The sequence below is a fragment of the Enhydra lutris genome, unplaced genomic scaffold (genome assembly GCF_002288905.1).
Source record: "Enhydra lutris kenyoni isolate GAN:26980312 unplaced genomic scaffold, ASM228890v2 scaffoldscaffold5, whole genome shotgun sequence".
NCBI lineage: Eukaryota > Metazoa > Chordata > Mammalia > Carnivora > Mustelidae > Enhydra > Enhydra lutris.
Window position 1 is genome coordinate 2,639,760 of NW_019154089.1, and position 12,836 is coordinate 2,652,595.

The 12,836-nt window shown below is 42.1% G+C and overlaps 1 protein-coding gene across 6 annotated transcripts in view; it reads left to right on the forward strand.

Moving 5' to 3' along the window:
• LOC111140827 (bromodomain containing 8) overlaps positions 1–12,836 on the forward strand; it is a 35,567-nt gene that overhangs the window by 11,020 nt on the left and 11,711 nt on the right. For 2 of the 6 annotated variants that reach the window (XM_022493021.1, XM_022493022.1), the window contains exons 4-20: positions 674–723; positions 939–1,061; positions 1,183–1,263; positions 1,815–1,879; positions 2,778–2,914; positions 4,060–4,204; positions 5,092–5,301; positions 5,714–5,994; positions 6,340–6,792; positions 7,089–7,182; positions 7,384–7,430; positions 8,198–8,412; positions 8,629–8,721; positions 8,907–8,975; positions 9,369–9,546; positions 10,717–10,821; positions 11,296–11,340. In XM_022493021.1, the coding sequence (XP_022348729.1) occupies positions 674–723; positions 939–1,061; positions 1,183–1,263; positions 1,815–1,879; positions 2,778–2,914; positions 4,060–4,204; positions 5,092–5,301; positions 5,714–5,994; positions 6,340–6,792; positions 7,089–7,182; positions 7,384–7,430; positions 8,198–8,412; positions 8,629–8,721; positions 8,907–8,975; positions 9,369–9,546; positions 10,717–10,821; positions 11,296–11,340 (2,391 nt within the window). Of the gene's footprint in view, positions 1–673; positions 724–938; positions 1,062–1,182; positions 1,264–1,814; positions 1,880–2,777; positions 2,915–3,448; positions 3,668–4,059; positions 4,205–5,091; positions 5,302–5,713; positions 5,995–6,339; positions 6,793–7,088; positions 7,183–7,383; positions 7,431–8,197; positions 8,413–8,628; positions 8,722–8,906; positions 8,976–9,368; positions 9,547–10,716; positions 10,822–11,295; positions 12,126–12,836 lie in introns of those variants that run through there. The other 4 variants (XM_022493024.1, XM_022493023.1, XM_022493020.1 and 1 more) reach the window with 4 other exon arrangements.

Here is a 12,836-nt window from a genome sequence, read left to right on the forward strand (position 1 = left end):
AATATTGGCTATTGGGTTGTTTTTCCCCAAATATATGAATTCTAGGTCAGAAGACTCCCTTTTCTGTGTCCTGGTATTTAGGATTTTTTTTTGTTGTTGTTTTTTTACGATTTTATTTATTTGAAAGAGAGTCTGAGAGAGTGAGTTCACAGTCAGGGTGGAGGGATAGATGGAGAAGCAGACTCTTTGCTGAGCAGGAAGCCTGATGCAGGACCCTGTCCCAGGACCCTGGGATCATAACCTGGGCTGAAGGTAGATTTTTAACCAACTGAACCACCCAGGCACTGCTTGGTATTGAGTATTTTTAACTGATGTGACTGCAGAGTAATTTGCCCTCCTAGAAACCACTCATATCTCTTTTTTTTTTTTTTTAAAGATTTTATTTATTTATTTGACAGAGATCACAAGTAGGCAGAGAGGCAGGCAGAGAGAGAGGAAGGGAAGCAGGCTCCCTGCTGGGCAGAGAGTCCAATGTGGGGCTTGATCCCAGGACCCTGGGATCATGACCTGAGCTGAAGGCAGAGGCTTTAACCCACTGAGCCACCCAGGCACCCCAGAAACCACTCGTATCTTAATAGAGATCTCCTCTCTAAGCCTTAGTCTGATATGGTAAAACTTTGAAAGGTTGCTTCTTTCTAGGCTTGCTCATCATATTTTTACTTTTTTTCCATAGCATTGTGCTTCCCAGTACTCAGAGCTTCTAGAGACCACTGAGACCCCAAAGTGAGTACAAAGCCAGATATTCAAGCTATATCTCTTTAGTGGAAAGTGTCCACTGTGGAAGTCTGCTTTATATCTATTAACATTACTGGGTGATTAAAAAATAGAGCAGAAGTTATCTATGGTTAAATGGTGGAGAGGCTCAAAGAAAGCAGTTGGGAGTGGGAATAGATGTTCTTCTATTAAAATACTTGTTTTTGTTTTTAAATTTTCGACAGACGGAAACGGGGTGAAAAAGGAGAAGTGGTTGAAACCGTTGAAGATGTCATTGTTCGGAAATTGACTGCTGAACGAGTTGAGGAACTAAAGAAAGTGATAAAGGAAACCCAAGAAAAATATAGGTACTTATCAGAGAGAAAATACGAAGTGGTTGGGAGAGACTAAAGGTGCTGAGTTCTTATACCGGTCAGAATTTTTTAAATAGTAGACTGAAAATCCTAGTTAACTTACATCTCTTTCTAGACGGCTGAAAAGAGATGCAGAACTAATTCAAGCTGGACACATGGACAACAGACTGGATGAGCTTTGCAATGACATTGTGATGTGGGTTATATTGTTCTTCCTTTTGTACACATCTCTCTCGTTTTATCCCGTTTTCACCTCAAGGCTTATCTCCTTCATCTGCCACCCCTTTAGATTTGAGTGATTCTGGAAGGGAGAAGCTGCAGAGTGGCCTAGTAGCTGGGAGGGGGGAGTGAGTTGTAGAAGGTAATGTGATGGAATATTTCAATGTGAGGCCATAACTTAGTTTTGACTGGAAAAGTGCTTTAGTTTGCCTATGAAGAGCTGGTAGTTAGGGAGTACACTAAAAATTTTCCTGTTTCAGGGGTGCCTGGCTGGCCAGTCAGAGCATGTGACTCTTGATCTTGAGGGTGTGGGTTTGAGCCCCACACTGGGTATAGAGATTACCTAAAAGTAAAATCTTTAAAAAATTGTAAAAAAAACATATCCTGTTATGCTGCTTAAGGATTCTTTTTTAGGCCTTTCCTTCAGAAAGTGCTAGCCTGGCAGAGAATTTCCTTGTGAGGGTAGGGTACTGTGACCTACAGAGGAACTAGAGCTGTCTAAGATCTTACTCTTACTTCTCTCTTTAGGAAGAAGAAATTGGAGGAAGAGGAGGCGGAAGTAAAGAGGAAGGCTACAGATGCTGCATATCAGGGTAAACCGAACCTTGTGACTCTGTTTAACCATTAACTATAGGATACTGCATGCTAGTAACAGCTGAAGACTACATTGTAAGATAGAATCCACTGATGCTTATTTACTTGTATACCTTTCTTTTTTTTTTTTTTTTTAAAGATTTTATTTATTTATTTGACAGACAGAGATCACAAGTAGGCAGAGAGGCAGGCAGAGAGAGAGGAGGAAGCAGGCTCCCTGCCGAGCAGAGAGCCCCAAGAGGGGCTCGATCCCAGGTCCCTGGTATCATGACCCGAGCCGAAGGCAGAGGCTTTAACCCACTGAGCCACCCAGGCGCCCCACTTGTACACTTTTCTGTATCCTCTTCTCTTTTACCAGAGTAAAAACATCCCTTTTTATTCAGGAAGAAACTCTTGGAAAATGATTTCTGCTCAGTTATCACTAGACTTTGGGTCATTTTAGGACACAAAGGCTTAAAATAAATGTTGAACATGATTAAGTTTTTAGAATTCAAAGTCCTGTAAGATTAGGAATAGCCCACTCTTTGGATAAGAACTTAAGCATTCGTAAGTCTAGGAATACATGCTTTGAGCCAGTGAGGTCTTTCCCTCTTGTTAAAAGCAGAAACCTAATAACTTGTCAAAGAGGTTATTGAGGAATGTTTGAACCACTTTGCTACCTCAGGACCTTTGAGATAGTTGAGTGAGTTTGCTTAGTGTGAGAATTATGGTTTGGAAAAACGAATCTAAAAAGTTACCTGTCTCCCAGAAGTGTTAAAAGATTTCTAATCCAGACTCATAATGCAGCTTTAATTATGCAACATCCCCATTTGTCCTTTATTATAATATAGCAGAGTAGTGTCTGCTTTCATTTATTTAATCTTAAAGACTAAGTAATCGTCGGCTTTTATGTTCTAGCTCGTCAAGCAGTAAAAACACCCCCTCGGAGATTACCCACTGTGATGGTCCGTTCTCCTATAGATTCTGCCTCCCCAGGAGGTGATTATCCACTTGGAGACTTGACTGCAACCACTATGGAAGAGGCCACATCTGGAGTGAGTATATTTTCATCTGCAGGAATTGATCAGCAAAGGGGCAATAAGCCAGCAGAGAACTGAGTGATGAGGAAACGACTTTTGGCCTAGAGGCATTTTCCTCTCTTGGTCTGAATGTGAAAGACTTAAAGTACCATGTTCTGTGCTCTAAGATAAGGATGGACCTAAAAACATTGAGCCTTGTGACCTTTTGAGAGATAGGTAAAATACTACGTTAAGAATTATTTGTAAGTAAACTAGTCTTATAAAATTTCTATGGAAGTAAGTTTTCTTGTAAATAGAATATTGGTAGTGGTTAAGTAGATTGTAAAAGACAGGTTGGGTGGAATGTTTGGGTCGTTGTGGGTTTGAGTGGGTAGAAGAGAAAAAACTGTGGGGAAGAATGGAGTGGCTGAGAGCAGGAGGGGTAGAGGGTTTCTGGGCAGTTTCACTCAGGACTAATAATGAAATAGTTAGACACACTAACCCATCCAGATTAGTAGGGAACCTTCCAGAGTTTGAGAAGTCAGATAAAGGTTCTCTGTTGTCTCTTAGGTAACCCCTGGGACTTTGCCGAGTACCCCAGTCACCTCGTTTCCTGGGATTCCTGACACCCTTCCTCCAGGCTCTGCACCCTTAGAAGCCCCCATGACCCCAGTAACAGATGATTCACCCCAGAAAAAGATGCTTGGACAGAAAGCAACTCCACCCCCCTCCCCTCTGCTGTCAGAGCTCTTGAAGAAGGGCAGCCTCCTGCCTACTAGCCCCAGACTGGTATGGAGACTTCTGTGGGTGTTTGAGAGCTGTGGTGATTTAGTACTTTGGAAGGGAGTGCCTGGGACCTAAAATATGACATGGAAAAAAAAAAGTTCAAAAGAGAAAGAGATCTCCTAATTAAATGTTAATTTAAAAAACAAAAACAGAAACAACCAATAAGTTGATAGTATCCTTGGGTCCTGAGTTATCTGAAACCACAGTTATTTCAGTTCTCTTCTCCAGAGAACTCTTGTCAAATAACTTTTAAAAATTAGAGCTTCCCTTGGGTCTGAAATTATTCTCTTTGGATATTAACTTCATGAAGTTTGGTCAACTGCTGGAGCTTTTTTTGGGAAGTGGTAGTAAAGGAAAGCTTGAGTGTAGCCTTCACCTCTATTCTTCCCTGGTAGGTCAATGAGAGTGAAATGGCTGTGGCTTCTGGCCACTTGAACAGTACAGGTGTCCTCCTGGAGGTAGGCGGGGTTCTTCCCATGATACATGGTGGGGAAATGCAGCAAACACCCAACACTGTTGCGGCCTCCCCTGCTGCCTCAGGTAAGTCAATACCTTTCTGTTGCCCACTTTACTTTGCGATGTTGATCTTAGTGTTGACTGTCTTTGGTTTCTAGCCTTTAGTAGTAAGCAGCTGTTAGTCGTATATGTAAAGCCCAACTTTTTTTGGTGCTGCTTCACCTGTTAAACCACGTAGTGCTCCAGATTATAAATCCATTCTTATTTTCAAAGTACTGATAGCTCTGGGTGACCACAGCATAGATATCAAAGAGAAGAGTGAAGTTAGTAGTAAAACTGCTTCCCTGGGGCTTGTGAAATTATGGAAAAGTGCTAGAGATACCTGAGGTTACAGTACAGGGAATTGAGATTTGAAGCCAGAGAACTGGATTTAGTGTCAAGCCTGCCGCATACTGATTCTGTGGCCTTGGGTAGATGATTTAACCCATGAACCTCAATTTCCTCTTTTATTAATTGCAGTGTGTACTTCACAAGGATGTCATGAGAATTAAGTGAGATATATAAAGTAAAGCAAGAAAAAACTTGACAAAATATCAAACCTTAGATAGGGATATTTGAATGGTATTGAATTGGGGTGATTTATGGCATGCTTAATTGCAAAAGTGACAGATTTATTCATACCAATTTTTCATGGTTTTGTTGTTACTGTTTAATTTTCTTCTGGGAAAAAAGTTACCGCCTATTTTTGACATACACTGTGTGTTCTAGTGCTTTGGGTCATTCCTAACTTGGAAGAAGATCTTTATTAGTAAGGTTGGAAAAAGTAAGGGTATAGATAATCTTATTCAGCAGAGAAGTTTCTTTTCATTCTTTGAGACTAAAAATTTTCTTGGTTGAGTCTTAAAGTGGCTATTGCTTCTTGTTCATGTGCTTTCCTCTTACCTTGTTTTATGTACCTCTTTGTCTGTTAGGTGCTCCCACTCTTTCCCGGCTTTTAGAAGCTGGTCCTACACAGTTCACCACTCCTCTCGCTTCCTTCACTACTGTTGCCAGTGAACCTCCAGTTAAACTTGTGCCACCCCCTGTAGAGTCTGTGTCCCAGGCTACCATTGTCATGATGCCTGCGCTGCCAGCACCATCCTCTGCTCCAGATGTCTCCACTCCTGAGAGTGTAGCTCCAGGTGCGTCCTTGACCTGCGCCCTGAGCAGCCACTAGGTCCAGAATTCCTTCTTGAGCTTCAGTTAGAGAGAGCGGACCCAAGAGCATCAACTCCAATTCAGTGCTTCTGTCCTGTTCTCCATGGACACATACCATCTTTATCCTTAGAAAAACAAGAATTTGAGAAGATGTGGGTGGGCACTTATGTGTTGGGGGAAAAGGGCTAAGTGTATAAATATGAGTGGGCTTAAGAACATGTTCTCACCCTGCTTTCTAGATAAAACTGGGGACAAGAAAACATACAAAGATGTAGATCTAAGATAACTTTTTCTGAGCTTAAGTGTATGGGTGCTTGACATCTGTCTGTAGCCTTGGTTGATCTCGACTTGGTATCAAATGAGGTTCTGAAATGTTTTTCTCTTCTTATTATTCAGTGAGTCAGCCTGACACTTGTGTCCCCATGGAGGCTGTGGCAGACCCACATACTGTGACTGTTTCCATGGATAGCAGTGAAATCTCCATGATCATCAATTCTATCAAAGAAGAGTGTTTCCGATCAGGGGTAGCAGAGGCCCCTGGGGGATCAAAGGCTCCCAGTATAGATGGGAAGGAAGATTTAGATCTGGCTGAGAAGATGGATATTGCTGTGTCCTACACAGGTGAAGAGCTGGACTTTGAGACTGTTGGAGACATTATCGCCATCATTGAGGACAAGGTAAGTATTTCACAAAGCCCAAAAGAATCTCTCATGAGTCCTACATAGGCTTCTCTCCTCAGCCTCTCCTTCTTGTAGTAAGAATTAAATAAACAAGCAGTTCTGTTTCTGCCCGTCTCTATCTCCTTAGTCCTAAAGCCCTTTGGTGCTAACATGAGTCATCTGCCCAGCCATCACGATGCTACTGGTTTGTTCAGGACAGGAACCTGTCCATTGGTTGCTTCTACTATATGGAGAAGATGGAGAGAGAAAGCTGCAGATTGAGGCCATCTCATTTGGTGCTAACAGAATTGAGGGACTTGGGCTTATTTTTGTGAATTCAACAGTGTGTGTATTATGGGACAGGTGGATGATCATCCTGAAGTGCTGGATGTGGCAGCAGTAGAAGCAGCGCTGTCTTTCTGTGAAGAGAATGATGATCCCCAGTCCCTGCCTGGCCCCTGGGAGCACCCTATCCAGCAGGAGCGGGACAAGCCAGTATCTCTCCCTGCACCAGAGATGACAGTAAAGCAGGAAAGGCTGGACTTTGAGGAAACGGAAAACAAAGGAATCCACGAACTGGTAGACATCAGGGAGCCCAGTGTTGAGATTAAAATGGAACCTGCAGAATCAGAACAAGGCATCTCAGGTCCAGAAATAGTAGCTGGAGTTGTTCCAGCCACAAGTATGGAGCCACCAGAACTCAGGAGTCAGGACTTAGACGAGGAACCCAGAAGTATTGCCACTGGAGAGATTGTTGAAACTGATGTTCCCAGTGGGAAAGGCGATGAGACTCCACTTACAACTGTGAAGACAGAGGTATTTAAAATCAGGGGCTGGGAGGATGGAGGGTTATACCTTAGGTAAGAAGTGACTGTTCAGGCCTTTGATTTTCCTCTTGAGTTCCTGAATTTTCACATGGTTGATGTGTCCATAGCCCACAGGTATAATTATTGCTACATACGCTTATCCTGTTCCTTGTAAGGTGACCATTAGATTCCTGTTACATGAGTAGGACTTAGAATTTCTTCTGTAGTCTCATCATTGAAAAATAAACTTGTGTCAGCTGAAGCGATGTATCAGTACTTAGAGTATTTATTCTTTTTGGTCTTCAGGCATCTCCTGAAAGCATGTTGTCTCCATCACATGGCTCCAATCCCATCGAAGATCCTTTAGAGGCAGAGACTCAGCACAAGTTTGAAATGTCAGGTAAATAGCAAGGCCAGGAATTCTGTACTCTGTAACTAACTTGAAATCCTTTGCTTTGGCTTCTGAGGGATTGTGGGTTGTGGGCAAGTAGAGGAGGTAGAATAGGTCAGCATGGAAAGGAGAGCTGCAGGGGATTATTGTCCATAAGAAGGGGAAGGCTAAGGTGGAAAAATCTTCAGGTAGTCTTTCTCTCCTCTGCAGACTCATTGAAAGAAGAATCAGGGACTATTTTTGGAAGCCAGATAAAGGTATTTCAGACTTTTCTTTATTCCTCTTGCTGTGTGACTAGATTTCCCGATAGCACTACCTTTTTAATGAATTACAGTAAACATGCATCTTACTCTCTGAGATGAGACTGGTTAAGGAGTTGCATGGGGAAAAGTTGCAGTGGATAGTTAGGCATACTGGCAGTACTGTGGCCACATGTGCTTCCCATCTGAAAGAGTTTGTGAACATCACACAGAGCTTTCTTTTGCGCATAATGCATAATGAAGCTTTGATACTTCCAGAGTGATTTGGAGTAAATAGGGATGCCAGAGTCAGGGAGAACATGTAAGAAATCAGATTATTAGTTACACTGTCCAAAGAAAATTATCCAGAATTTTCTTTTTAGAATTACTAAAGTGGTAGTAACAAACAGATTTAAAGTAATGCGATGTGAGCTTGCTCCATCAGAGGAGACACAAAATAAAAACTATTTTTGATAACTTTGTATCCAGGGTCAGAATTCCTCTCAAGAGCAAGGGGAAAGAAGGAACGCCTCTTAGCTTAGTCTTAAGTAAGTAGCTTTTTTTTTCTTCCTTTTAAAAAGATCCTGGGTCTTATTCTTTGTCCAGGTTCTGTATTACTTGATCAGTGAGTGTACGTAGATGGTAGTATAAGTGATAGAGGGCTCAGTCAGGAAGCAGTGTTGAGGCCGTTTTCTAGAACTGATCTAACCCAAAAGATCATGTTTAAAGATGCTTTGCTGGATAGCTTTGCTTGCATTTGTTGACCAGAGCACACTGTGTCTAAGGATGCCCCAGGTGAGGATGAGGAGGAAGATGGAGTCAGTGAAGCGGCCAGCCTAGAGGAGGCTAAGGAAGAAGATCAAGGAGAAGGCTATTTGTCAGAAATGGATAATGAACCCCCTGTGAGCGAGAGTGATGATGGCTTTAGCATTCACAATGCTACGTTGCAGTCCCATACACTGGCAGACTCCATTCCCAGCAGCCCTGCATCTTCACAGTTGTGAGTATCTGAGATTCTTCTTTGAGGTCAAGACAGTGAAGGTGAGAAGTAGGAGAGGATCTTTTCCTTTACTCTTACTTTATCTTCTTCTCTTTCCTCCTGGCCTGGAGCTAATAGTTGGCAAGAAATGATTAGGAATTTTTTAATTTTTTTAATTTTAATTTTTATTTTTTTGGACTTAATGCCTAGTAGGACTCCTTTGTTTCTTTATTTCAGCTCTGTCTGTAGTGAAGATCAGGAAGCTATTCAGGCACAGAAAATCTGGAAGAAAGCTATCATGCTTGTATGGAGAGCTGCAGCTAATCATAGGTGAGTTTTACCAGTCACCTAGGAGTTTTTCTTCTGCTCCTCCTCAGTGACTAGAAAGAAGTCTGGGTGGATTTATAGGGGATTGGTGGCTTTGACTTTTACAGTCTTCACCTACTTAAATCAGATTCCCTCAGCTGTGCTTCTGAAGAGTAAGTCAGTAATTGCACCTTACTCTTTCTGGACAGATATGCCAATGTCTTCCTGCAGCCTGTTACAGATGATATAGCACCTGGCTACCATAGCATTGTACAGAGGTAAGCCATTATCCTTTCAGCACGCTGACTTGCCTGAATTGTAAGTTGTTCAGTCTTAGTGGATTTTTACTATAGACGATATATTTAAAGCAAGTGTTTTTGATGTGAGTAAAGGTGACCAAGTGGTAAGTTGATCATTTCAGTGGCTGGATCACCAAAGATAGTCTATAAGAATTAACCCTCTTTATTACCTTTCCTAGCCAATACTTATTATAAAGGTTGACTTTGGGTTTTGGATTAAGTGCATGTTGTGGGGTGAGGGGTTGGCATTTTAGTCCTGGCAGCTAAGACTAAGAGTATGTATGAGAAGATCTGCGTGATAATAATATATTTGGATCCATTTGAGTCCTCTTCCCCTCCACTTACCTGTTGCTGTTGTTGATTTGTTTTTAGGCCTATGGATTTGTCAACTATTAAGAAAAACATTGAAAATGGACTGATCCGCAGCACAGCTGAATTTCAGCGTGATATTATGCTGATGTTCCAGAATGCTGTAATGTATAATAGCTCGGACCATGATGTCTATCATATGGCAGTAGAAATGCAGCGAGATGTCTTAGAGCAGATTCAGGTACTTTGAGGATCTTCAGTGTTTTAACAAGGATGAAATGAAAATACTCAGGGGAAGGATTCATACTGATGTTGGGAAAGGATGCTGGTGACTTTTAATTGGAATAGTCTTCAGGGACACAGGAACATTTTGTTCTTGATGGATTCATGTTGGTTTTCTCATGTTGAATTGGTAAAAGAGTTATGTGAATATTCTTCCTTTCTTGGGTAAATACTTCAGTTTCCAGAAGTTTTTAAATATTTGGGGGGAATAATTTTTTTATAGAATGGTGATTGCATTAAGTGTGTGTGTATATATATATATACATATATATGTGTATATATATATTTATTTATTTGACAGAGATCTCAAGTGGGCAGAGGGTTAGGCAGAGAGAGATGGGGGGAAGCAGGCTCCCTGCTGAGCTGAGAGCCCAATGCGGGGCTGGATTCCAGAACCCTGGGATCATGACCTGAGCTGAAGGCAGAGGCTTAACCCACTGAGCCACCCAGGTGCTCTGTGAACGCATATTTTTAAAATTACATTAAGTATATACATAGTTGACCTTCAACAAATGGTTTCTTCTTCCTTTTTATCACAGATAATCTACTTCTGTCCTATAGTTGCACTGTCTGGCACCCTTTGGGATATTGAACTTCAAGGGATGTTGTCTGTATCTGCTTAGTCTGCTAAATTAAATTACCTAATGGCCTTTGGTTCACTTGTTTTTTTTCTCTTTCTCATTCTTTTTTTTTTTTTTTTTTAAAGATTTTTATTTATTTATTTGACAGAGAGAGATCACAAGTAGGCAGAGAGGCAGGCAGAGAGAGAGGAGGAAGCAGGCTCCCCCGCTGAGCAGAGAGCCGGATGCGGGGCTTGATCCCAGGACCCCGAGATCATGACCCGAGCCGAAGGCAGAGGGTTAACCCACTGAGCCACCCAGGCGCCCCTCTTTCTCATTCTTAAGAGAGATTTATTCTGTATTCTAGCCAAAAAGTTAGAGATATTTGGTATTTAGATCCTTTCACTAGAATGAAACCCTAATATGCTAAACTTTCAATTAGTCGAGAAGTATTTGAATGCTGTTTGCAAACAGATATTAAATGAAGTCCTATTTACAAAGCCAAAGGTGTCTTAATTCTTCCCTACTGGATCAGGTCTCAGGGGCCAACTGTCTTTCTTTCCCTGTAGCAATTCCTTGCCACACAGTTGATTATGCAGACATCTGAATCTGGGATCAGTGCTAAAAGTCTTCGAGGGAGAGATTCTACCCGAAAACAAGATTCTTCAGAGAAGGTGAGGAGACCAAGAAAAAGCCTGTATTCCAGTGTTCCAGAGCTAGAAGTCTGAAGCATCCAAGGAGCAGTAGATTACTACTTGGTACTTGGTGACTGCTGGGCTTCTATATTCCAGTGGTATATAGACATATAAATCTTTGGATGTACTCATCCAAGCGTCGAAAACACTTGCTGTGACTGAAAGGTGCAGTCAGTCACTTGAGAAATTGTGAGCTGAATGAGTGGATTATTAATTTCTCTGGGTGAGTGCTTACAAGGTGGGGGAAATGACTTTTGCAGCAGTTGGGGACCATCAGTTCCTGCTCCAGAAAGCATAATGGCCAGACTGCTTTTGGATCTCTTTCCTCTTGTTCTTGAGTTTTTAAATTTTGTCTTCGTGTGTGTGGTGCTTGTGTCTCTGTCCTGAGGTTTGGGGTGCTTGTGGCTGAGAGTTTCTGTGGAACCTGATCAGTGTTTGTTTGTCCTCTAACAGGACAGTGTCCCCATGGGCTCTCCTGCCTTCCTTCTCTCTCTCTTTGTAAGTATTGAATGGCTGCAAGGGGTGGTGTTGCCACAGAGATTATCAGCTCCTGCTGGGGGTGGGTGGCAGAGGGAAATCCAACATGCAGACTGTGGCAATGTCTTGAACTTCTCTTTATTCAGGTCATTGAGTAAGAATCTGTCTCATTTTCTGCATTCCTGTCTTTCTGCATGTGTGTGTGTGTGGGCTGGGTAGGGACTATTTATGAGTTCATTGGACTGAAATTAAGTATTCTTGTTAAGGATCTAGGATACACCTGCTCCTCATTTTTGACTCCACCTTTTGCCAATTCTTTTCTTGCAAATAAGATTGCTCAGAGCAGCAGCTGCTAGCTGGCTTTTTATAAGTGTTCCTCATACCAGCAGATACTCAGCACATAATTTTTTTTCCTCTTCCCCTAATGTTGAGTTGCAAGACTGATGTCTGATACACAAATACTCAGTAAAATTTAAGGATATTAGTAACGATGAGTACTGCATACAGTAGTGGCTGGTAGAATTAGCAATATACTTAGTAAAGCTAGTCCTAAAGACTTACTGTTTTCCTCTGTGAATTGAATGACCCTCTGACTCTGTTCATTATGGGGCCCTGAGGCGTGATGTAATGGAAGAGCGTCAGCTCAAAAACCACATGATCTTAAACTCACTGGATTATCTCTTGTAACCTTGTTTTCCTCATCTGTTTGATGGCGCTATATAATGAGATACCTGTCCAGCCTACCTCACAGGGATGTTGTGAGGATAAAATGAGATCAAGGTATGGAACTGGCTTTGAAAAAAATTAAAGTGTTAAACAAATGCAAGGTGGTATTTTTATTGTTAATGTCACCTCAAAGGCAGCTTATGTTCATGAGGTCTGAAAAGTTTGAGTCCTTGCATGTTAGAAATGTAAAAATGGCCTAGCCCAGCAAAAGTGTTCACTGATTCATCTTGCCTACAGGCATCAGCCTGTACCACGGACGGAACACTGTAATCTCCCTTCTTTCTTACTGGCCTGCAACAGTGACTCTGGATCCCCAAGCAATTGGCTGGCTGTTGCAAAGCTGGTTAATAGGATGTTTTATCTATTGAAGACAGCAAAGTATTGCACAAGAGGAAGGAGCTGGGCTGCAGGGAGAGAGCAGCAAATGGAAAGAAGCCTTCTGATTGTCCTGATCTCATGGAAAACAACTGTCAGGAGGTGCTAGGGAACTAGTGCCAGGGTCAGTCTGCAGGAAAGGCCTTTCTTATAGGGACCAACAGCTGGACAGGTATGTTAGCCAAGAATCTCACTATCCACTCCCCTTTCTGACCCTCCCACCTTTCTTTTACTCTGCCTGTTCTTTGAACACAGCTTGGGGCCTGGGTGGGATGACTGATAGTCATTCTTTGGGACCCCAGGTGAAACCCCAGTGACCTGTGTGGTGGGCAGGAGCAAAATTGTCCTGCTTTTCTTCTCATAAACTACTGCCAGGAGTTTTTTAGCCTACTCTGTGGGAAGACAGATCTGTACCT